Here is a 24,224-nt window from a genome sequence, read left to right on the forward strand (position 1 = left end):
CTGCCCAATTTTCTCAGCTCCTGGTGATGGCAGCTAAAAACAGTGCTAGCCAAGGGGCTGTGTTGAATTCAAAGAACAGACCGGAGTGCCGGGAGTTTCATGACCTTCCCTGGTCTTTCATAGTTTTCCTAAGGACTTTCCTTCTCTGTTGGCTTCTTGGCCGCACACTAGCAGTCTGATTGCTCTGTAGAGAGAGCAGCAGTGCGTGGAAGGGAGGGCTGCAGAGGAGACCAGGAGCCTCAAGGTCACCACCTGGAATTATCAGTAGGATTCAAAGGGACTCTGGAGCTTTAAGGAACGGAGAGTCATATAGTTGGGAAAAAGGAATGTTCAACTAAGATTGCTAAATTAGATATACAACTGGTTAACTTTCCATAGAAGAATAAAAGAATACCACCGTTGCAGTTAACTTTTCTACCAGTCTAGAAAGTTATAACAGTGTATTAGTTCTGCAGTTTACCCCTAAGGTTACCAGCCTATTAATTGTCCAAGCCTCTATAAGTTATAAGTTGTTAATCAAATGTATTGTAATATTCTCCCTGAGTGGCAGATTAAGGTCAACCAGGCGATGAAGAAAAATTATCCACACTTGGCAATAAGGCAATAAAGCAAAGGGTTACATGTCCCAATTACATGTTAACTTACAGATTTTTGTCCAGTAGAGATGCATATGATTTGTTTGGTAGGAAAGATAATGCCAAAGATTGTGGGTTTATTGCCTTATTAACAAGTTTGGGCTCTAATTTAGGAAACTTATTTCAGCCAGCATGCCTTTCCTGGCCAACTTTATAAACCTCTCTTCCTTGAATTCTATGTTGGTGGATCACACACACTGCAATTAACAAGGAAATTCATTCATTTATTCAGAGAACATCAGTGACAACTATATGAAAACAAACGTTGGAAAAGAGAACCAGGAAGCTTCTAGCTCACCCCCAAGAATTGTGTCAGATATGGTGTACAAGTCTTGGGTTTGAGGATGCTAGGAATCTGAATTCAGAGCTACTTTTTCCTGATGCATTTTATTCTGAGGACCAAACACATGAAAATGAAACAGTGAATTAAAATCCCATTCTCTGCATTTTCTTTTCCTACTATGTGTGCAAAGACATAAGGAATCATTATAAATCATATTTAATAGTATGAGCACTGTTGATTGAATAGATGTGCTCATATTTTGATGTTGTAGAAATATGTTCATAAAATGAGAGCGTTTTGATTAGCTGTTCATGCCTATTTAATACTGAAGTCTTGAATTCATATGGTGTTTCCCACCCATTCTCTTCCACCTCTTTATCTTTTATGGAGCACAGAATGCTAAGTGCTCCTCTCCTGGGTAATAATATTGTTATCATTTGGTGAAAAATCTTGAAAAGCTCAGAAGTCCTGCTTTCTAATTACCTTCAAAAAGAAAAAAAAAAAAGGAGTCAGACAACCACTGGCAAAGTCAAGTTTTAGATTTTGATGGAAGTCTTCCAGCAAATTGTCCTGATTCAGTCAGTTTAAGAATCCCAGAGACAAACAAGCCTGTATTCCAACAGATTTATTGACTAATTACGACAAGGGAGAGGAACATACACTGGAGAACCATGGACATTGCACCAAATGAAGACATAGATAGAGTTATTATACAGTTTGGGAAAGGGTGGAGTTGAAGTATAATTTATAGGATGCAGTGATTTGATAGGTTCAAACCAAGCCGGAGTTGTGTGACGATCAGGTCTGGATTATGAAGTGGACCCAGGGTCCTATTGCTAGAAAACCACAAAGTTATGAAAACGTGGAATGTTGTCTTTGGAAATCCCAGATTGGAAGCTGTGCCCCCTGGATTGGAAATCAAGATTCCATCTCTTTACCAAAAGAACTTAGGCCCTCCAAGCAAGGGTGAGATGTTTTATCCTTGCCAATATCATTGCAAGCAGCAAGTTTCCGATAGTGTGTGGATTTTGGCAACAAAGTTCCTCAGTGAGTGAGGAAGCACTAGTCATTCAAAGAAGGGTGGTTAGGACATTTTACAGCTGTGGCAAGTTCTTAGGAGAATGTTTCCCATTAAACTTGCAGCTGGCTTTCTCTGTTTCTGTTATTCCAGCCTCATGAATGGCAGGGCAGATTTTTGCTATCTCAGACGGAGCTAATTTCTCCTTTCTCAATGCCATTGAGTATGTAGTGGTTTATCAAAGGACTTTGCAAAAAGAATCTTATTTTAACTTCACCACAATCATGAGGTGTAAGGCAAAACAAATGTCAATAGCTCTGTTTTAATACCTGAGGAAATCAAAGTACACACGTTTAAGGTTCTCCGCTCCTTCTTCTCTTTCCATAATGCCAAATAGCGAATTAAAAGAACAACTAGAATTACCATCCTTGATTTCTAGAACTCAATCCCATAGCTCTTCCTTTTCTTTAGAAAGGTAGAGAGAAATGATAATCAACATGTCTCAATCCTGACTGTGAATTGTGTGAAATGTCAAGATTTAGCACTTTTCAATGTACAAATTACTGTTTTCCTCTCATGTCTTATAGACCCCATGGATATTGGAACCACTTTTACTCTGTGCATACATGTTAGAAGAGAGGTATGTGCAAATCAGACTTCTTGGTATGCAAATGAATCTTTAACAACATTTCTACAAAACATTAAATCCAGTTGTTTGATGGATGATTCAAAAGTAGGATAATAAATTTAAAGAGTCCAGACTCATCTTTTTTATTAAAGAGGGCTATCTGTTATATGAGATAGAACCTGAACATTCATAATTGCTAAAAGAGAAGTTTCTTTTTTTCTTTTTTCTTTCTTTTTTTTTTTTAACTAGGCTCCACACCCAGCAGGAAAGCCCAGCTTGGGGCTTGAACTCACAATCCTGAGACCCTGAGATCCAGACCTGAGCTGAGATCAAGAGTCAGACATTTAACAGACTGAGCCACCAGGTGCCCCAAGAGAAGTTGTTTCTTGCTTGCACGAATGATCTCTGTGGTCTTCCAGGACATGACTAGAAGGAGGGGTATGGGGAGATTGGGTGTGGATCAGTGTCCATTCCGGTTTACAGAGGACAGGCAAAAGTGAGGTCATCAAAAAGACCAGCACTCCCACAGAATGTTCTTACTGATTTTATAAAGGGAATGTCCTCTGGGCTCATCTGGATGACAAGCCATATGGCATGTCTTCAGGCATGTCTTCATGTGATACACCCATGTGAACATTCCTACCTCTCTGAGTCTTTTGACCCCTTCTTTGGTACTATGCCAAGGCTTTTGGGGCATCTCCACCTCATTTGCTAAATGCCATCCTTTTGTCCAAGCTTCAGGGAGCCAGTTCGGTCATAGACAGGACCAGCCCCAGATGCCCTTGCCAGTGCCTTCTACACCCTGATCAGAGGAGAGGACTTCCATATCAATGGAGTCTCCATTCTCCAGTCTTATATTCTACCCTTCCAGGTCCTACATCCCAAAAACCCACTCCTATAAGTGTTTCTCTCTTGTTTCCAATATACATTAGCCAGTTCTTGCTAGGCTATTCTTATAGGCAATACACAACCCTTGAGTTTTAATGGCTTAGACAACAAAGTCTACTTTTGCTTACTCAAGTCACAGTGGATCTGGGAGCCCTCCTGGGGTGGTAGTGAATACACGTACCAGGCAGGGTCAATCTCTAGGCTCTGTTGTCTCAAAACAAGGCCTCTGTAATCAACGTGGCAGGAGAGATTACACAGAATTCTCACTGCCCTTCTGCGAATCAGCTTGCAAATGACATATACCACTTCTGACTATAGTTTATTGGTCAGTGTCTCAGTCATTTAGCCACACTTAATGCGAGTGGCTGGAAAAGTTAGGAGGATGTATGTGATATTTGGAGAACACTACTGTTTCTGCCATAAATAAAAACAGTAGGCTGAAAAGAACCCATTCTAGATAATAGCAAAAGAATAAAGCCACATTGCTGATTCCCCTTCATTCAACAAAGCAAACAAAAAGGAGTTAACATTTAAAAGGTAAATCTAAATGAAAAATATAACTCTATCAGGAGGTAAAGGATTAAAAATAGATGACACAATAGGAGAGATCTCCAAGAATAAAATACTTTGCTTGGTCAGTGATGAGAATTTTCTTTCTTTCTTTTTTTTTCAGAGCATCATTACCTCAGGACATAGACAAAGGTCTCTTTGGGAAGGTCTAAGAACCGTATCAATTTTGGTTTTTATGGCTTCTGTTTGAGTATCCAGCAACTAGCTAAGTAGACAACTAGAATTGCTTCCCTTTCCTTGAATTAACATTTCGAATACAGAATCCCTACTATGTGTAGCCACCATGATACATTCATGCATCTCTGACATGATTTTAAACACTTTACATAGGTTAATTTAATCTTCAAAATTACCCATTCCAACAACAAAATTTTATTATTGAATGACAAAGAGGTGTGTTGAAGACTTACCTTTGGAACCAGCTGGAGGCAATGATTCGTGAGGTCGAGGTATTTCCCTGAAGGGTGTAGCGCATGCTCTGAACCAGCTACCAATATGTTGAACTCTTTGTCAGGTACGCTAGCCAGAATATATTGGATCTGGGAAACCGTCAGGCAAGGCTGACTGATTTGGCTGGTAAAGAAATAATGTGCCCTTTTTAGATCAGACAGTTTATTACTCACATAAACAGCAAAAGCAGGAAGAGCAAAGGTGCCAGCTCCCCATGTCCTTTGTCCCATGGGGTGCCACCAAACGAGAGGGGACGTGGATGGCATTTGATGCAGCATGTGATGCAGCACACATTCATGCTGAAATGGAGCAGTTCCATAGCCTGCAGCTACCACCCAGAGAAAGAGGCAGAAGGCCTCACACCTCATCGGAACTTGCAATGTGAGGAGAGAGTGTGTCTTGATAAACCGTGGAAGATAAGGTTGTGACTGGGACAAGGTCTTGTCATAGTGCTTCACAAGTGTCCCATGCTCTGTGTTCTGGAAAGATTACAGGGCAGTCTGCCAAGACTTAGATCAAATCAGCTGCAGTTAAGTCTTGCCTATGTGGTCTATGTGGAGACTTGCAAGGTCACCAGGGCGCCACGGCAGAGCCATTTGCTAACAGAACCAAGAATTGTCGGAGATTTTAGTGCCCAAGTGAAGAATACTTCCATCTGCTGAACCAGTTATGATTCTGTGAGTTGAAAACTGGCTATGCTCTGCATCTATTACAAGCTTCCTGATGCCACTGGGTATGAGGCCAAAAAGGATACTATCCAGTATTCAGGAAGGTAATCAGTGACCATGATATATAAATAACAATAGTTTTCTATAAGAGCCAATAATTGGTAATAAAATATATCGTGGAGAAAGTTCACATTCACAATAGCAAGAAAAAATATTAACTGCCCGAGCATTAAAAAAAAGAAAAGAAAAGAAAGAAATGGCTAAGTCCTGTGTGGAGAGGGGAAAAGAGGAGAAAACTTAAAGGACCTAATAAAAGATTAAAATAAATGGAAGCACATAATACAATCCCTTATAGAAAGACCCGATATTTTCTACTGTAAATTTCATCCAAATTATTCAATAAGAGAACTTGACAAGATAATTTTATATTTTATTTAGAAAAATAAATGAACTAAAATGGCAACAAAAAAAAATTTGAAAAAGTTGTTTGCACAGCCACAGGCAGAATTGTCAGTTGGGGGGACCACAGACTCATCACATAGCTGCTGAAGGCTCTGTTGGGGTGAGGGGGAGAGCTACTTCATGAAAGAATGTGCTCCAACTGAGAACTATTCTCCCTTGTTTTCCTGAATTGCAAAAGTGTTTCTGAAACTATTCTCAAATATGGCCTGTAGCTGAAGTCCAAGCTTGATGAATTTCTGGTTGTCCTGAAAAAGCAAAGAGAAAAATGAGAAAGACCATAGCAACTGAGCTTAGGCTCTCCATGTTTCACGTAATCCAGAGCTTCATTTTAAACTATCCCAAATGTTAAGTGAGAATTAATACAGTCAAGAGTCTTATGGTCCCTGATAGCTTGATAATTTCTCTTTACCTGGAAGACAGAGATGTAAAAATAGTACTGTATTATAGTCTAATTCATCAGAAATGTATTGTTAATTTTTTAAAAATACCAGTTGCTTGATTTTCAAACACAGCACTTATGACTCGCAAGACTACAATGGTAGGGAACCAGTGGAGATAGGAAGATGTTCAGGTGTGAGAGGGAAGCTCCCTGTCCCAACATTCCTGAGGTCCTGGACGCCAGATGGCTGGTGCGCAGCAGCGCCAGCAAACTGCGCACGCGCGTACTCCACGCCCGCGCATCCAGTCTCTCAGCGGGCGCCTCTGGCTGAGTAAGGATAGGAACCCGGGGCAAAGGCGGAGACTTCTGGGACACACACAGAGCTACCCAGGTCCGGGGGAAAAAAAATGCGTTTCCATTTCTCGTGGAAGGAAATAGGTCTGCAGTCCACTGCTTTCTGTGGGTGAACACTGGGTATCTAGAAGTGGGCAAACCCTGAGGTCCTAAGGTAATGTCTGCAAAGAGACCTGGTTTGTTACTATTTCCCCACCTTAGACCACAGGGCTTTTAGAATACCCCCAGAATTTGCACTTGGGTAGGCTTGCCACAAGATGAGGGCAACTGTAACATTTACCTGATATAAGAGGATGAACGGCAAAGTGGCTTCATGGAAAGAAAGAGGGATGCAGAGGGAACCACTCACCTTGTAAAAAGCCCTGTGGTTCTGAAAGATGAGGCACATGTCCTGCACAAACCCCTCCACTTGGAGGTACAGTTTCCTATTCAGCTTTTTCTTGATTTTGTTTAACCACATGTGTCGCTTTAGGCCATGAGACGCGTCGTTACTCTGTTGACAAAGTGCGGAAGGGCAGACTGTGAGCACTGTTCCAAGTCTACCCCTTGTTACAGACCAAGCGCTTGTGTCCCCCCCCAAATTCCTATGTTGCAATCCTAACCCCCAATGTGATGGTATTAGGAGGTCCGGCCTTTGGGAGATAATTAGATTGTGAGCATGAGCCTCATGAATGGGGTTAGTGCCCTTATAAAAACAACCCCAGAGAGATCTCTTCTTCTCTTTCCACCATGTGAGGACACAAGAAGAAGTTGGCAGCCTGTAGGATCCCACTGGCACCCTGATCTCAGGCTTTCAGCCTCCAGAGCTGGGAGAAATATCTGCTGTTTGAGCCGCCCTGTCCACAGTACTTTGTGGTAGCAGCTTAAGTGGCCAAGGACTGAGTAAGCTGACTCAGATATCCATCAACGAGATGAAGATACTGACAAGTGACCCCATTGGACCCATATCACAAATTTGACAATGCCAGTTTCGGCTTTGTTGCCATTACTTACATAATGTGGTCTTGAGGCAAAAAAGAGGCTTTTTGAACAGCAGTAGACCTTCAAGAGGACAAATTCACATTTCTGCAAAAGACAGATGAGATTTTAAGTGAAAAGCAGCTTGGAGAGAATGAAGTGTACATGTGCTCAGACAGAATGCACAGCTCCCAAACCTGTGGCCTATGAAACAAACACGGAATGGGAATTTTCTTTGGAATACAGATTTTACTGTTAGGTCATGTGATCAAAGCACAGCAGGGGACAGCAGTTCGCCCGTGGGGACCATCCCTCCAGCCCCTGCAAGACTGTGCTGCTTCTCTCAAGTCAACAGAAAGGAGGAGACTTCAGGTTTATATTTCAACTCACCAACTGTTCCTCAGGCACCATCCGCCTCTTTAGGACCTCAGATACTTGGTGACATCGTTGGCTTTGTGGGTACCTTTGCTGAAGAGCCTTTATCCTGCAGAAGATGCAACTCCATGGGTCCCTGAGAGGTTGGGCATAAGGTCAGCAAAGGTAGGTTCTCCGTGATTCAGTCACTGTTTCTACAGCTGCTAAAGTCCTCTGTTCAGGAATGACTGATGGTTTCCACATTGTATCCAGCTTCTCTCTTGGACACTTCTCTGCGCTAGAGTCCCATTTGGGTACAATTGCCAGACACCCCTCCCATTAACAGTGGTAGCAGGATTGACAGTTTGTTGAGTGAGCTGCCATGGTGGGTGATGGTCTTTCATTCATCTCAAAACTTAAGAGTTCTTCTCTGAGCCACTGTGGACTCAGTAATGAGCCCTGCCTGTTAACATTTCCAATTGGTACCTTCAAGCACTGGAGTCTTGGGCCTCAGTGAGCCATCAGACCATAGTAAAAGGAAACCACCTCTTGTTTCTCAACTTTGCTGAGTAAGTACAGAGTTACAGACACCGTTTCCTCTGGCACTGCCATTACCTGGGCCTAGAATCTATGCTGCAGAAATTTCTTGGAAAGGAAAAATCTATGAACAGAGTAGTGTCAGACATCTGCCATTTGCCTTGAGATTCATTCTCCATTCTTCTCTGTGCTGAAGGGCTCTCGATAATCAAGTGGATACAGTGATCCTTCCTAGATATGTCACTTGCCTTTTTCCTTGGCTACTCCAGTGCTTGCCCGAGGGGCCCATTCCCGAGTACCCGTGGTGCGAGGATGGGGACTATACATGGGCTCAGCAATAGAGCAGGCCTGTCTTCTGCCTCTGCAGCTTGCCCAACTGCAGAGCTTTATGCAGAATCCCCAAGACGACACTATTCCCTGGGAACTACCTGGGAGCAGGTGGATTACACTAGACTCTCCCATTACCAAGGGGCAATGCTCTGTCTTCATAGGAATGGACACAATACCGATGGAAATCATCCATCCTCCCTGGTCACAGCAATTCTGCCTGCACTATCACTTACAGAATGCCTTATCAATCTCCATGTTATCCCTCATACCATCATCTCTGACCAAAGATATCTTTTAAGGCAAAGGAAATGTAGCATCAATGGCCATCAGAGGCTCATCACAGTCCCCAATTTGTCAACTTTTTGATGTTCCCATAGCAGGTGGTATATGCTTTAAACCAGCACCTAATGTATGGTGTAATCACCGCAACAAAGTACCTGGGTCTGGGAACCAAGTGGGGGATGTGAGGGTGACATCTCTTTCTAGTACAGCTAACAACAACTTGGAGAGTTTTTGCTTCCCATTAATCTGTTGCTGCTTGAACCATTAAACAACTCTGGATCATATTTCTGGATCCTGATACTTTAAGACTCTGCTCCCTTTGCATCAAGATACATACAACCAGAGACAAATTCTGCAGGCTGAGTGTGCATGGTTGGAGGAGCTGTGCCACAGGAAGGAACGGCAAAAGGGGACCAGGCTCACTAACCTGTTAGCATCTATAGGGTGGATGTGGCATTTCTCATGAAAGGACTTTGGACAAGTATCACAGCAGAACAGCTTTCCAGGTCCACGGCACACCTCACATATATTTGAGTTTCCCGGCTAGAAGGGGAGATAATGCAGACATCACTGGAATCAGTGAGACCCCAGAAGGTCGACACATTGGGACTCTAGAACGCATGACCTTTGCTTGTACCCAGGTGACACTTATAAATTTCTCTCCTCAAAATATTGAGTGAAGATTTTGGAAGAAGACATTCTGGTCTGCGGCAAAGTTTGGGAAGAAGTGGCTATTAGACCACTGAAGTTTTTTTTATGAAGATAGAGATTCTGACACAGACTAGCAACAACCACAAAAAGGATGAATTAAAGATAATCTGAGAAATTTGTTATTTTGCTGGCAAAACTTGGCTCAGGAATATAATACAGTGTTTTATCTAGTTATCTACATTGCATCATCTACATTGACTCACTGAAGAGTGATTTACCGAGAATTTAATATAAGAGATTACACTTCTGACATATCACTGCATCCTATTTTCTTGGCCATAAGTTCTCCATGATTTGAAGGGCCTGGGGAGGAGCTCCCGCACTATGGGCTCCGTGCCTGGAGGACCCCTGGGCCTGTGACAGTACCTGTGGGTTGGAAAGACGTAGACACAGATGATTAGGTGGATGCCAGGGAGGACAGAGCTCTTTGGCTCTGGGAGCCTGGGGGGAGATGTCCCATGGTTTAGCTCAGCAAGTAAGGTGTGGAGGTGCCATCCCCAAATGACCAGGGATTGTGGTAACAGTGACCACCACAACTGAAGGCCTAGGCCATACCCTCATTTTCTGAGGGCATTCAAGGCCTGGTGTTTTTGTAAATAAGGAAGGTGGAGGGACCCACAAAATTGGATGATGCTTGATTTTCCACCAATCGTAATATGTGGGACCTTTAGCCAGATTTAATTTCCTTTAGTGAAGTTAAACATTTGATAGTGTTTGTATCTAAGTGATTGTGGAGTAACAAACACATGTTAAAAACAACAGAATTAATAGACCAAAATAAATCTTGGTCAAGGAATGAGCCCGTTGATGGGTAAAAGAAATCACATTTTTTTCCTGTTGTGTGTGATAATCTATGTGGCAATAACATGTGAATCCATACATACTACAATTTCTATGTAAGAAGGTTGTGTGCCTGGGCTGGAGAAATGCCCAAAAGGATGAGGCACCTGGCCCCTCTCCTAGGACCACCTGAGCAGCAACAGAGCCAACTGAGGAAGACTATGTGATGGGGAAACATTTCATCCAATGGGTGGCAGCCCTACACCTAAATGAAAATATCCTGTTTATACCATGGGTTGGAAGAAGGATTTACATCCTCTTGTGACAATCTAGGTACGAAATAATGCACAGATTTGGGGGCTGGCCCACCCAGCGATGGGTGGTCGGGACTCTTGGTGGCAATGAGGAAGTGGGGAGGTGACAGGGAGCACCATTCCATCTCTTCCTTCTAGAAACACTCTTTATGCTTTGTTCCGTGATATTCTACTCTCTTGGATTTTTTTCTAAACCTCTGCTGCTTTTCCTTTTTTTTTTCAGATATCCAGTTCATCACCAGTCCTGCCGAACCCATTTTCCAAACCTCCCATCTCCTTCTCAGTGCTTCTGTGAGGCCTACAGCCACAAGGATGCAGATGCCTTACTTATTAGCCAAAGCACAGCAGCCTGCTTTTTAGGTTCTAAATCGTAGCAGTCAGAATGTCATGCCTGCACCCAGTGAGCTGATGTGAATTGGGACATATCTCAATTTGTAAATTCTTTTCATCTATAAATTCAATGTAAGAAGAAGGGCCACAAGAGTCACATGTAAGAGGAAATTCTAGGCTCCTGTATCTTGCCCATGCACTCCCTTTATTGAAAGGGAAAACTTAAGGAATGGCCTGGAAGGGACATCCCTGGACACATCCCCACCTGGGCCTGGCATGGGCCGTGTAAATATTTTTCTTTTTTTGTCATAACAGATGACACTCATAGATGCTGACCATTGCTGGGTGGAGGTTTCTAGACTATCATCTTATAAAAAGTGCACTGTAAGCAGGCCCTGAGAGAGAAGGAATAAACATGACAATCCCGTGTTGGAAGGTCCATAGTCTAGGAGCCCACAAACTCAACATAGATCTCTTTAATCTTTTTAGCAAGAAATTTGTCCTTTTGCTTGGCAGTGGTTCTCAACCTGCTATACGGTAGAATCACCTAGGGACCTTTAAAAAATTCTGATGCCCAAGGTCCCATCCTCAGAGATTCAATTAATTGCACATGATTTTGGTTGTTTGCTTCACCAGGGTGGGGGGGGGACATAGGCAGTATGTTTTAAACATTTCCCAGATGGTTTTAAGGTGCAGTCCTTAGTGGATTCTCTGGATTCTAAAGAATTCTTTAGAATCCTCTGGATTCTAAAGCAGTGGTTTTGGGGTGAGCAGGAGCAGCATCCACTGAATCTTGTTGGAAGAGTAAATTCTCAGACCCCATCCCTCACTGCCTGAATCAGAAGGCCAGGAGATTCAGATGAATACTACACTGTGGCCCACAGCTTTGGCTGTGGTGCATTGAAACCACCAGAGGAGCTTTGGAAAATCTTGACCCTCAGGCAGCACCTTAGAACACTAACATCCGAACCTCTGTGGGTGGGACCTCCAGCTGATTGCCGTGTGCAGCCAAGGTTGGAGGCCCAAGGTCTAGCAGGATTTCTCCCAGCAAAGTCTGGGAGCTGGGAGTAGAGTCATTATCAGCCTACGAAATCTGTCACAGAAAGTTTATGAAAAGGAGTGAGGACATTCTTGTTAGAAGAGTTGCCTTTTTATCTTCACAGAGGGCTTGGTTGTGAACTGTGAGAAATAACCCTCCATGTCCATTCCAGTTATCAGAAAAGTTGTGCAGACCCCAGAGATGAGAGCTACTCCACTGCTCAAGGGTCCCACCTCCAGCAGAGGAATCGAAGTCATGTGGCTGCATCTAGATCATGCTGGGCAATGCATTCGCTAGAAGAACAGAGGGCATGGCAACCCTTTTCTACCCTTCTCCATAAGCATCCCTTATCAGTACAGCTGCCCATCATTCAACAGTGAGAGCCCCCCCTGGAGTTGTGCAAAAAGGTGATTCAGCCCAAAATGTCCATCTTGTTGCAAAGAAAGCAATCAAAGTGTGATTTGGCTTAGAGGGAGGGGCCATCTGTGATGTTGGCAGACTTTAATGCAGGCAGACTTTAACAAGCAGGGCCTGTGGCATCAGAAGGGTCTGCACATAATCAAGCACTAGCCAAGCAGTTTGAGTAAAAATGTCTGTGATTTGCTATATGTTGATAGTTTCCGTCTTAGCCAGCTCAGCCCCCTGCTGGCTCCCTTGAGATGGGCTCCAGGGCCTCCATAAAGGACCCTGCAGATATTTCCCTGCATCACCCACTTGCCCTATGTACATTTCTCTGCAGAACTGGTGACAGAGTCCACCCCTGGACTTGCCAGCTTGGCTCAGCCTGTTCCTTCTCGCGGATGCTTCAACCATCTTAGCTCTCTGCCTCTGTCTTGGAGTGGATGTTTGTGATCTTCCTTTCCTTCCTTATCACCTTCTTCAGAATGCTGCTATTCTCTCAAATGTGTTCCTTACCCGTCATGTGCAGGCCAGCCTCGGCTATTACCACTTTAAGTCTTGGCTCTAGAGACCCCAGTGGTCTAGCGCTCCGCCTCCCATACTCACCCTCAAAGGGAAATAAGGAAACAGGAAAGTTTCCCTGAACAAATGGAAAGGGAGCTTTCATGCAGAAACACCAATTCCAAAATCATCTCGCTGGTGTGGGTGATATGTCCGTCTGCGGTTCTCTGCTCATCACACACAGTGACACACTCCAACTGAGTGTGATCACACTTCAGAGAAACGCAGCAATGATACAGGTCATGTAGGGAGGGACAAGGCCTGGATTATTCTGGGGTCACAGTTGGGGGAGTTAGTACTTACGTAAGGGTCAAAAAAGTCATTGCTGCTAGGCTCTGGTCTTGACTGCTGAAAAGAGAGAAAGATTGAGTGACTATATTGAATATGATTTTTCATTAACCACGCATTTGAGCAGATTTCTTTATGTAAAGGATTCATGCCACAGCCTTCCCTTTGCTTTATATCTGCATTTATGGGTCTATATATCTAATTGGAGAATAAAAAAGCATGACATTTTATGTCACTGACAGTTTGGCTCAATGCAAGCTCCATTCTCTGGCTGTCCGACTCAAGGCAGCCCTTTGTGAAGCCACACAGGGAGCCTGGTCCTGGATTCCACAAATAGAGTTGGAGCTGCAGTGAGGGAATCAGGCTGAGGACTGAATATCCACGAGCCCCAGTGACCGCAGCACCCAGAGTCCTGGACACCATGCAAGTGTCCCCGAGAACCCCACTGCCTTCTGCAGCTCGCCTAGGGCCTAACCTGAAAACAAAATGGATCTAAGGTCCCCAGTCCTGGCCCTCTTCTTCCTGAAGCTAAGCACCTCTCCACTTTCTTCTGAATCCCAAAAGCATGCACTGACCTTGGATATCTGTGGAATGACTTGGCCTCCTTCAGTCTGGAACAAAGGCTGACTCAGCTTCTACCTCCCACCCAGGCATTGAGGCCACAGATAAGCCACTCAGTGTGATCAAAAGCACGATGACCTGGGAGACAGCCACGCCACTGTCTGCCTCTCAGAGCGGCCTAGAACGCCCCATCCCTCCCCAATAGTTAGTGTCCCATGTTCGACAACGAAGTTGAAACAGTTCCTTGGGTCTGTCGCTTTGGCCTCCTGTGCACAGCCACTGGCCAAGCATATGCTTAGTGCTTAGTGTTTGCTCCACAGGTGTTTGTGGAGCAAACAAATGAACACAGCTGTCACTCAGGAGATGAGGTTTCTTAGCAGCCAGTAAATGATTAGCGTGGAGTTTTCTATCTTACTCTCTTGGAACACCTCAGCTATCACTATTGGGTTTAACAGGAATCTTATGAGCAGAGAAACTGCCAATAGCACCACCTGTCATTTGATGGCACCAGGGACAGAAGCCTAGGGGGCTGGGGAAGGAAAAGACCTTCTGGAGAGATGCTCTGAGAACGGAGGTAGTCACACCTTAAGAGTTGTAAGCCCTGAGGGAACTGAGAGATGGCATTTGTGATGAAGGGATGGGAGACGGCCAACTCAATTGACTAACCCAGACTGAGTTACCCTTGACTCCCTAGCACTGGGCAGAGATGTTTGCTCTTAATGAACAGAGCAAATAATGTGTCTTTCTCCAGAAAACCCAGTGGAGGCAGGCCCTCGTGACTGAGTCACTAGCATAAAGCAGTGGGGCGGGTAGCCCCAGAAACCAGCTTTGTGAAGGCTGTGACTTTTGGGTGCAGCAGAGATGGACCAAGGCCACCACAATTGGAGGTTAGAGAAATGGAAGCTCTTCCATCTCCTCTGTGTACCACACAGGTTTCTCTCTCACACCTGCTCTCGGAGAGGCCATGGAAGACACCAATTATCCCATCTCCTTCCTTGGAATCCATGCACCATGGAAACCACTGGTCCATGAACTCCACATGCGACTTGGAAGGAAAGAGAATTCACCTCCATAGATGGAACTGAGGTTTGCAAAGCCCCTCTGGTGAGGCCCGATGCTTTCCCGCAGACACCCAGCTCCAAAACCATCTCCCTGGTGTGGCCTCTCCATAAAGCAGAAGATCTTCCAGGTCAGCAGTGTCTCACCCCTGGCACATCAGCCTTCCAGTCTCTCTATTCTCAAAGGTGGTATCTCCATAAAGGAAATGAACGGTCCTTTAAAGAAGGATCCAAGAAGGACTCAGTGTGAATGTGCGTGTGTGCATGTGAAGGAGACGAAAGATACAAAAGAAAGGGAGAGAATGTGATTTGGGTTGTTTGCTTCGCCAGGTGACACACGGCTATTATCCATCCCAAGAGGGTGAGACATTGGCAGAAAGTCATGTGATAATTACCTTTCTTATTCTTCTTCTTGGAGGGTCTGGTAGATATTTATTCTGAAAGAGAAATGAGATGAATGCTATGATGGGTCCTGGTTTCTACTCCGTGAGCTTGGTATTTCCAACCACCCTCCAGATATGTCCCACTGTCAACACAAATTCAAAGTACCTTCATGGAAAATAATGTCCCTCTCCAAATCTGAAACACACGGCTCTCTCTTACCCAGACTCAGCTTTAAGGTAAGCTTTGAAAACTGCATCCTCTCTTGCTTTCCTCCTAGCCTTGCCAGGTTTTCCTTCACAGTGTCTTCTATACCCACTGCTTCCTTTCCATTCCCCAGGGCCCCTCTAGCTTGTGTGTTTATACCTCACATGCTAGAGCTACCCACTGCCACGTAATCTGGGGCGTGACAGACAGGGTGCAGGCCCCATCAGTGGCCCTGGGCACACGAAGTTGTCTAGGCCGTTGGGGAGACAAGTAAGATGAGCCTTATAGGATGGGTAAGGATGATAAAGTGTAAACCCTGCTCTCATGGAGTATTTTGGGATCCAGAGACAGGTGACTATGGTAGGCTGAATAATGGCCCCCAAAGATGGTCAGATTCCAACCCCCAGCCTTCTGAATATGTTAACTTAAGTGGTAAAAATGACTCTACAGTCATTTTTAATTAAATTAAGGACCTTGCAATGGGGAGATCATTCTGATTATCTCTGTGGGGCCAATGTAATGACAAGCATCCTTTTGCCAGGAAGCCAAGAGGATCAGAGTGAGAAGTAGGAGATGTAATGACAGAACACACTGGAGTGATGCCAGGAGTGGTGCCAGGAAGGGTCTCAAGGCAAGGAACGCAGGCAGCTTCCAGAAGCTGAAACAGGCAAGGAACAAATTCTCCCTGGAAGCCTCCAGGGAGAACCAGTCCTGCTGACACTTTGACTTGAGCCCAGTGAAATTGATTTCAGACTTCTAGCCTCCAGACCTGTTAAGATAATGGATTTGCATGGTTTTAAGCCACCCCGGGTTGTAAAGAGGTGTTAGAGCAGCGACAGGCAACAGGTGTGGTGAGAATGTGCTGTTTGAGCTGGGCCTTGTGGGCTGAGCAGGGGTGGATCAGGCACAGAGGTGGTGAAGGTCATGTGAAGTCTTCATGGCTGCCAGCACTCCACCCTCCAACCCATCCTGCATTCTCTGATCAGATTAATACTTCTAAAGTGGTGTTTCACCTGTATTAGTCAGCCCCTAACCCATAACCCTCCCACGATCCCCCCATGATTAAAGGAAGGGTCCAGACTCCTTCCTCCAGCCTCCAAAGTCCAAGACCCCCACCTCTTCATTTAAATTACTTTCCTGTGACCACATTACACAGTGGCAATGATTCATGGCCCCATCAGAGACACAGTTTCCTGTCCAACCTTCAAAAGGATAAGAGTTCATGCATTTAGAGGATTAAGCTGTACTATAAAGCAGCCAAGATGTTTCTGAGTGCAATGTTAGTAACACATGCATTGTGACCTGGGCAAGGGCATCGTGAGAGTCTTCTGGACACTGAGAAATTCTGCTAATGCTTGGAGCTGGTGAACAGTGACACTAAACCCTGCATGTAAGCCACTTATCATTGGGATACCTTAATCAGGTCTTTCAGGGGGAATCCACCACATCTCACACTCATCTTCCAGTTCTTGGACCGTGAGTAGTTTCCTTCAACTTCAAATTCCCTGAAGGTAAACCATCTTCCATCCTCACCCTTTATACACTTCTCTGAGGTTCCTGTGAGACCAAAACAAGGAGTTGCCAGGGAGTGTCCCCCACCAACCGGAGAACCGGTGGCCTTCACCATGGACCTGAGCCACCTGTCCTGGGCTCAGAATCTACAGCAGGAAAACTGAGATGGCTCTCAGTAGCCTCCCAAGCAGCCCAGAAGGCAAGGGCAGGACAGGACTTCCTGTCCTGCGTGCACACGTCTTTGGCTTTTGTTTAACGAGGACAATAATTAGCACCAACGTTTATTTTTAAAAAATATTTCGCTATATTCAAAAGAGGAAAAACTGAATGGCTCCGAAGATGAATGAGCAGGATTCTTTTCCTCCCCTTCTCTGAGAGCCAGGCTGAGTTTCAGAGGGGGCAGATGAAGCCACACGGGGGGCCGTGCAGAAGCTGTCACCACAGCCGCACCTGCCTCCTCTTGTACAACGTTGGTCATCCAGCCGAGGGCAATCAATTATTTCTCATATTTTGGGGCCGCCTGTGTGGCTCAGTCAGTTGAGCATCTGACTCTTGATTTCAACTCAGGTCAGGATCTCAGGCTGGTGAGATCGAGCCCCGCACTGGGCTCCGCACTGGGCGTGGAGCCTGCTTGGGATTCTCTCTCTCCCTCTCCCTCTGCCCCTTCCTCCTCTATCTCTCTCCCTCTCTCTCTCTCTCTCTCCAAAAAAATTATTTCTCATATTTTGGACTCATAACTACTCTATGGGAAAAGTGATTATGGAAATGTCATCAAGTGGGAAAAGTTAAATTATACATCTAAAATATGGTCACGGGGCAAACATTGATACATGTTGGTCCCTAAAGAACTATATTTGGGTGGGGGAATCAATTATGACAGATGAACATTTGTACTGTGCTCTAACAGTTATGATTTGCCAAGTATTTTATATCTGCCATCTCATTTCCCCCCCTCAGAATAACACGGTGAGGCAAGTTTTATTATTATGCCCATTTTGTTCGGGAGGAAGGTCAGGGTAAGAGAGACTGGCAATTTGGTCTAGATGGAACAGACCCTCATGGTATCACTGGAACTTGAATCCAGGTCCTCTAATTCTAAATCCTGGGCTCCTCCCCATTAGCATAAGGCCATACAGATGTTAAGGGGAATGGGGTTGTGAAGGTTATAGCCAGATTTCCCAAATGTGTACATATTCCACCCTGATATTGAAGTACTTGGTCTCGCATTGGGTGCTGGGTGGGCATCCTGTGGACATTTTCCATGGGGAAAGGAGAGATGTCCTCTTGTGTTTATTAATTGTAAGCGTGGAAATGCCATCTTTCCTCCAGCTTATCTGGGATGCTGTACAGAAAAGAGCTAATGGGTCAGACCAGAGGCTGCTATCTTTAGAAAGGTCTGCTTACAAGGTTGGCTCTTGGCTGGCATTGGGGAACTTGCATTTGGGCAGGGGTCTCACGATTCCCAGACCTTTAAAGAGTGTCTCACTGTCCTAAGCTGTTTACATAAACAATATAAATGGTTTATGCTGAACACCTGCTCTCCTTCTGGGAGTCTGAAATTTTGGCGTGTGCTAGGCAGAGGACACCTACGTGACTAATCCCTGATAAAAACCTGGACTCCAAGGCTGGGGGCCGTCTCTCTGGTAGACGGCATTTCACATGTGTTGCTACAATTCATTGCTAGAGAATTAAGTGTGTTCTGTGTGACTCTATCGGGAGAGACTCTTGGACACTGGCACCTGGTTTCCTTTGGACTTTGTCCTGTGTGTCTTTTCCTTCCCTGATTTTGCTTTGTACCCTTTTTAATCTAATAAATCATCACCATGAGTTCACTATATGCAGACTCCTGTGAGTCCTCCTAGTGAATCACCAAACCTAGGGATGGTCTTGGGAGACCCCCGACACAGGCGTCTACCCCCTGAATAATATATTATTCACATGGGTATTTTCCAGTTGAAAAGCATAGAAGATCATGAAATCCACCTTGTTTCATTTTCTCCTTATATAAAATCCCCTTTGCCTCTCCACAGGTCACGGGAAGTTCCGGAAGGCAAAAATTCATACGTGTATCTCTGGGAATTCTTGGACCTGCAAAGAAGCATTATTTTTTCATTCCATCTTTCTCTACAACTATGCACTGTTTTGACCTCATCCATCTTGAGATCTTTCTTTTATCATTTAAAATGTATGGGAGGGCTTTTCCCCATGAACTCATTACCCTTCTAGGTCTTTCTTCTATGGCAGATTAGGAGCACAAAGATAATGTCATTCTGCAAAACCCTACATTAAAAGCTTTGTGTGGAGGTGTCTGAATCTCCAAGTTTGTTGACCACAACTCCCCATTGTGCAATGATTTCCTCCCGCCGTATTATTGCTTTGAAGTTATGTAGCTGGAGATAAAAACCTCAACTTTTAGTTTTGTTTCCCTGCTTGAGGAATCAGCTCAGGGACAGAAAGCAAGATTGCAATGGGGCACCTAGCAGGGGCGGTGTCTCTCTTCTCTCCTTGCTCTCTGCTTTTTGCACTTCTTCATGTGAGCTTTCTCTGCGGCTAAAAGGGAAACTCAAGGTAGAGTATGCTAGAAATGCAAATTACTCAGGGAGGGGACCTCTGCACATCCTTTGGGTGGGGGTACTGAGTTCTGATGCTGCTGAAGCAGGCGTTGCAAGTCTAAAAATGAACTTCAGAAGCAGGAGCATCTTGCTCCTGCCCTTCTGACCAACACTTAGGGGGATTCATTAAAGACAAATGCTGGGGCTTCTCTATGGAATGGGAAGGGTGGGTGGCCGTGGTCCTTCCAGAGTTATTCTGTTAGAGCTGGGGTGGGCCTAGAAGGTCACTCAGTCTAATTCACCTGCCCATTTACAGAGAAGGAAAATGAGGCAAAAAAAAAAAACCAAACAAACCCACAAATGATAATCCAAAGTCACACAACCAAAGGAAGTTTGGGAATTAGGACATGGGTCTTGTATTACCACCGAGGGTCCCCCTTGATGGGCAACCTATGGCTCTCTATGTGGGCAAGAGAAGGGTCAGCTAAATATCATGAGAGTCATAACCTTTATATTTTTTTCTTTATATTTCCTTCCTCAAAAGTTATCAGTGTAGTCAAATAAGCCCTGTACAGGCCCAAGGAGGCCTGGGGTCTCTCAGATCAACTGGCTAATCAATGGAGTGGGTGTTATACCATCTTGTCTTGCTGTTGAAATTAACCAAGGCCAATGAATAGCCTAACATTTGTTACTTGTTCTAAAAGCCAATTAAGAAAATTGATTGATCACTCAAAACACAGAGTATAAAATAAGAATTTAGAGACTTAATTATTAAAAGTATATTATTTACTTCCTTTTACCTCTTTTTCTGCCTCTTCTCAAAGACCCGGAGATGACCGTTTTTCTCCCTGAGAAAGTAAAAAAATAACACAGATGTTTGTGTTTATAAAATTACATTGCAAACACCATTCAAATGTAATTTTTCAGAAGCCTGTCTAGTACTTCAAGAAAAATGGCAAATGTGTGAATGAATCAGAAGTCAGGAACTTTTTCCTATAAACTGACAGTAAATACTTAAGGTACATAATTGCTGTTGTGACTATTCAAATCTGCTTTTGTATTATGAAACCATCCATAGATAATATGGAAATGAAAAGATGTGGCTGTGTTCCAATAAAAGTTTATTTACAAATAGTCAGTGGGCTGGATTTGTCCTGTGGGCCATAGTTTGCTGAACCCTGGCCTAGACTTAATTACAAAGATGATACTTAACTGAGATTCACCCTATATTTCTTTTACTATTATCTCCAAATAAATTTGGGAAACTGTGTTTTGTAGATTTCCGAAGCAACTCTGTAAGTATACTGAAGTTAGACATCTATTGAGTGCTTCTTGTGTGTCAAGAACTATTCTTAGACCTTGCCTCTGTTAACTTACTTCATCCTTAGAACAAATTATCAAACAGGAACTAATACCATCCTCATTTTACAGATGAGAAAGTCAAAGCTCACAGATAAAAATTCTGATTAAATGAAGGTCCTGAAGATTTCCTTTAATAAAGAGACAGACATAAAAGGTGGTAATACAGGGTTCCGAGGGAGATTTTATGGTGGATTCTACAGGTCAGATAGCTGCCCAAAACGCTAAACCTGAAAGAAGATATTTGTGCTGAAAGTGGTGGCAAAAACGAGCAAGGAGGTCAAAACTATATGAGGCTGAGATGGGCCTTGGAGGGCAGTCAAGCTATTATTATTTATCTCACTTTATAGATGAGTAAACCGAGGCAGAAGAGGTAAAGTGACACTCTCGAGTCCACACGATCACCTCAAGGTCATGGGACATGAGGAAGGACAGCTACATCACTTGTGAATTACACAGTGTTTCACAGCTACAACTACTTCCAGCCCTGAAAGTTATCAGTTCGGCAGAAGCAGCACTGCAGTGGCACTTGGGCCCCAGGTCTGGTTGCAGATTCATCACCAAATCACTTTTTTGTGGTATTATCATCTTTCTCTCCCTGTTACATTTTGGAAATTGACTACATCTGATATATTTCTCAACAGTACAGCTACATAAAGCAATACAGAAGTAGGTTTGTTACTAAAAACGTAGAATAAAGCATGAGAACTTAGACATTTAGTTACTGAAAATGGAAAATGTATACTTTTTTAAATTAATTTTTATTTTCTTTTTACCTTTTGGTTTGCCTCTGTTCCATAGGGCTCTGTTACTCAGAGTTTGGATTTTATGTCTGCCTCTCCTTCTCACTGAGAAAACAAAAAATAAAATATAAAATATAAAAACGATGCTGCCGACATGCTACTAAACAACCAATGAGTCAATGAAGAAATCAAAGAAGAAATAAAAAAATATATAGAAACAAATGAAAATGAAAACACAACAGTCCAAAATCCTTGGGACACAGCAAAAGCAGTTCTAAGAGGGAAATTTATAGTGATACAAGAATACCTCAGGAAACAAGAAAAATCTCAAATACATAATCTAACCTTATACCTAATAGAACTAGAAAAAGAACAAATAAATCCCAAGGTTAGTAGAAGGAAAGAAATAATAAAGATCAGACCAGAGATAAATGAAATAGAAACAAACAAACAAACATAGAAAATACCAAGGAAACAAAGAGATAGTTCTTTGGAAAAATAAACAAAATTAACGAACTTTTAGCCAGACTCATCAAGAGAAAAAGAGAGAGGAAACAAAATCAGAAATGAAAGAGGAGAAATAAGAACCAATACCACAGAAATGCAAAGGATTGTAAGAGACTGCTATGAAAATTTATATGCTAACACATCGGACAATCTGCAAGAAATGGATAGATTCCTAGAAACATACACAATCTTCCAAAATTGAATTAGGAAGAAATAGAAAATCCAAACCAATTACTAGTAATGGAATTGAATTGACAATCAAAACTCCCAACAACCATAAGTCCAGGACCAGTTGGATTCACAGGTGAACTCTACCAAACATTTAGAGAAGAGTTAATACCTGTTCTTCTCAAACTATTTCAAAAAATTAGAAGAGGAAGGAAAGCTTCCAGATACATTCTATTAGACCAGCATTACCCTGATACCAAAACAAGACAAAGACTACAAAAAAAAAAAAAAGAAAGAAAGAAAAAAGAAAAGAAAAGAAAGAGAACTATAGGTCAGTATCCCTGATGAACAAAGATGCAAAAATCCTTAAAAAATATTAGCAAACTGCATTCAACAATACATTAAAAAGATCACTCACCCACAACGAAGTGGAATTTATTCTAGAAATGCAAGGATGATTCAATATTTGCCAGTCAATCAATGTGATACACGACATCAACAGAATGAAAGATAAAAATCAATCTATGAAAATACCAACAACATTTTTCACAGAATTAGAACAAATAATACTAGAATTTATAGGGAACCACAAAGACCCCAAATAGCCAAAGCAGTCTTGAGAAAAAACAAGGCTAGAGGCATCATACTCCCAGATTTCAAAATATATTACAAATCTGTAGTAATCAAAACAGTATGGTATTGGCAAAAAAAGAGACACACAGATCAATGGAACAGACTAAAGAGCCCAGAAATAAACTCACACTTATATGGTCAATTAACTTATGACAAAGGAGGGAAGAATATACAATGAGGAAAAGACAGTCTCTTCAACAAATGGTGCTGGGAAAACTGGACATGCAAAGGAATGAAACTGGACCACTTTGTTGTACTATACACAAAAATAAACTCAAAATGGATTAAAGACCTAAAGGTGAGACCTGAAAACATAAAAATCCTAGAAGAAAAGACAGGCAGTGACCTCTTTGACATCAGCCTCAGGAACATTTTTCTGATCTGACTCCTCAGGTGAGGGAAATAAAAGCAAAATAAACTATTAGGCCCACACCAAAATAAAAACTTGTGCACAGTGAAGGAAAAATATCAACAAAATGAAAAGGCAACCTACTGAATGAGAGAAAATATTCACAGATGATATATATCCAATAAAGGGTAAATATCCAAAATATATAAAGAACTTATACAACTCAACATTTAAAAAATTGGTTGAAAAAGGGTAGAGGATGTGAACATTTTTTCCAATGAAAACATACAGTTGGCCAACAGACACATGAAAAGATGTTCAACATCACTCATCATCAGGGAAATTCAAATCCAAACCACAATGAGATACCATCTTATACCTGTCAGAATGGCTAGAATCAAAAGGACAAGAAATAAAAAGTGTTGGGGAGGCTGGGGGCGGAGCAAGATGGCGGAGGAGCAGGAGACCTGGATTTCGTCTGGTCCCAGGAATTCAGCTGAATAGGGATCAAACCATTCTGAACACCTACAAACTCAAGAGGAGATCGAAAAAAAGAAGAGCAGCAACTCTCTGAACAGAAAAGCGACCACTTTCTGGAAGGTAGGGCGTGCGGAGAAGTGAATCCGAGGCGATATTCGGGAGGATAGACGGCGGGGGAGGGGGCCTCCGGCGGCCGCTTCTGGCAAGTGCTAGAGCCGCGGAGCACAAAACAGGAACTTTTAGAAGCCGGCTCTGCGGAGGGACGTCACTCCAGTGGCTAAGCGGGGGGTGGAATCCTCCCGGGACAGTGTGATCTCAGGACCCTCGGGGTCACAGAAAGACCAGGGGTGCCTGAGTGCGGCAGAGCTCCCAGGGATCGGAGCGGGGAAGCCGGCTGCAGAGACGGAGCCGAGGCGCGGGCTCTCAGCTCAGGGTTGCCATAAACTGTGATCCGCGGCCCAGTCGGGCCACTGCTCCTCCAGCAGGGACCCAACAAG

At 43.5% G+C, this 24,224-nt stretch overlaps 1 protein-coding gene and 1 long non-coding RNA gene across 12 annotated transcripts in view; one reads left to right on the forward strand and one right to left on the reverse strand.

Moving 5' to 3' along the window:
- The first annotated feature begins 2,430 nt into the window (after window positions 1-2,430).
- Window positions 2,431-9,758, forward strand: LOC112837774 (uncharacterized). The gene is made up of 2 exons (XR_003211816.2): window positions 2,431-2,576; window positions 4,126-9,758. It is a non-coding gene; the product is annotated as an uncharacterized lncRNA (long non-coding RNA).
- The window catches only part of SP100 (SP100 nuclear antigen), a 96,390-nt gene continuing 77,715 nt past the window's right edge, over window positions 5,550-24,224 (reverse strand). For 5 of the 11 annotated variants that reach the window (XM_073877453.1, XM_025890031.2, XM_025890025.2 and 2 more), the window contains 11 exons: window positions 21,624-21,695; window positions 20,289-20,336; window positions 18,920-19,024; window positions 16,839-16,981; window positions 15,232-15,273; window positions 13,233-13,277; window positions 9,223-9,338; window positions 7,683-7,803; window positions 7,329-7,400; window positions 6,685-6,828; window positions 5,550-5,847 (listed from right to left, as the gene is read on the reverse strand). In XM_073877453.1, the coding sequence (XP_073733554.1) occupies window positions 5,749-5,847; window positions 6,685-6,828; window positions 7,329-7,400; window positions 7,683-7,803; window positions 9,223-9,338; window positions 13,233-13,277; window positions 15,232-15,273; window positions 16,839-16,981; window positions 18,920-19,024; window positions 20,289-20,336; window positions 21,624-21,695 (1,007 nt within the window). In that variant the 3' untranslated portion in view covers window positions 5,550-5,748. Of the gene's footprint in view, window positions 5,848-6,684; window positions 6,829-7,328; window positions 7,401-7,682; window positions 7,804-9,222; window positions 9,339-13,232; window positions 13,278-15,231; window positions 15,274-16,838; window positions 16,982-18,919; window positions 19,025-20,288; window positions 20,337-21,623; window positions 21,696-24,224 lie in introns of those variants that run through there. The other 6 variants (XR_012373773.1, XR_012373770.1, XR_012373767.1 and 3 more) reach the window with 3 other exon arrangements.

Source organism: Callorhinus ursinus, unplaced genomic scaffold (genome assembly GCF_003265705.2).
Source record: "Callorhinus ursinus isolate GAN/ISIS: 27379988/994484 unplaced genomic scaffold, GSC_fseal_2.0 scaffold2, whole genome shotgun sequence".
NCBI lineage: Eukaryota > Metazoa > Chordata > Mammalia > Carnivora > Otariidae > Callorhinus > Callorhinus ursinus.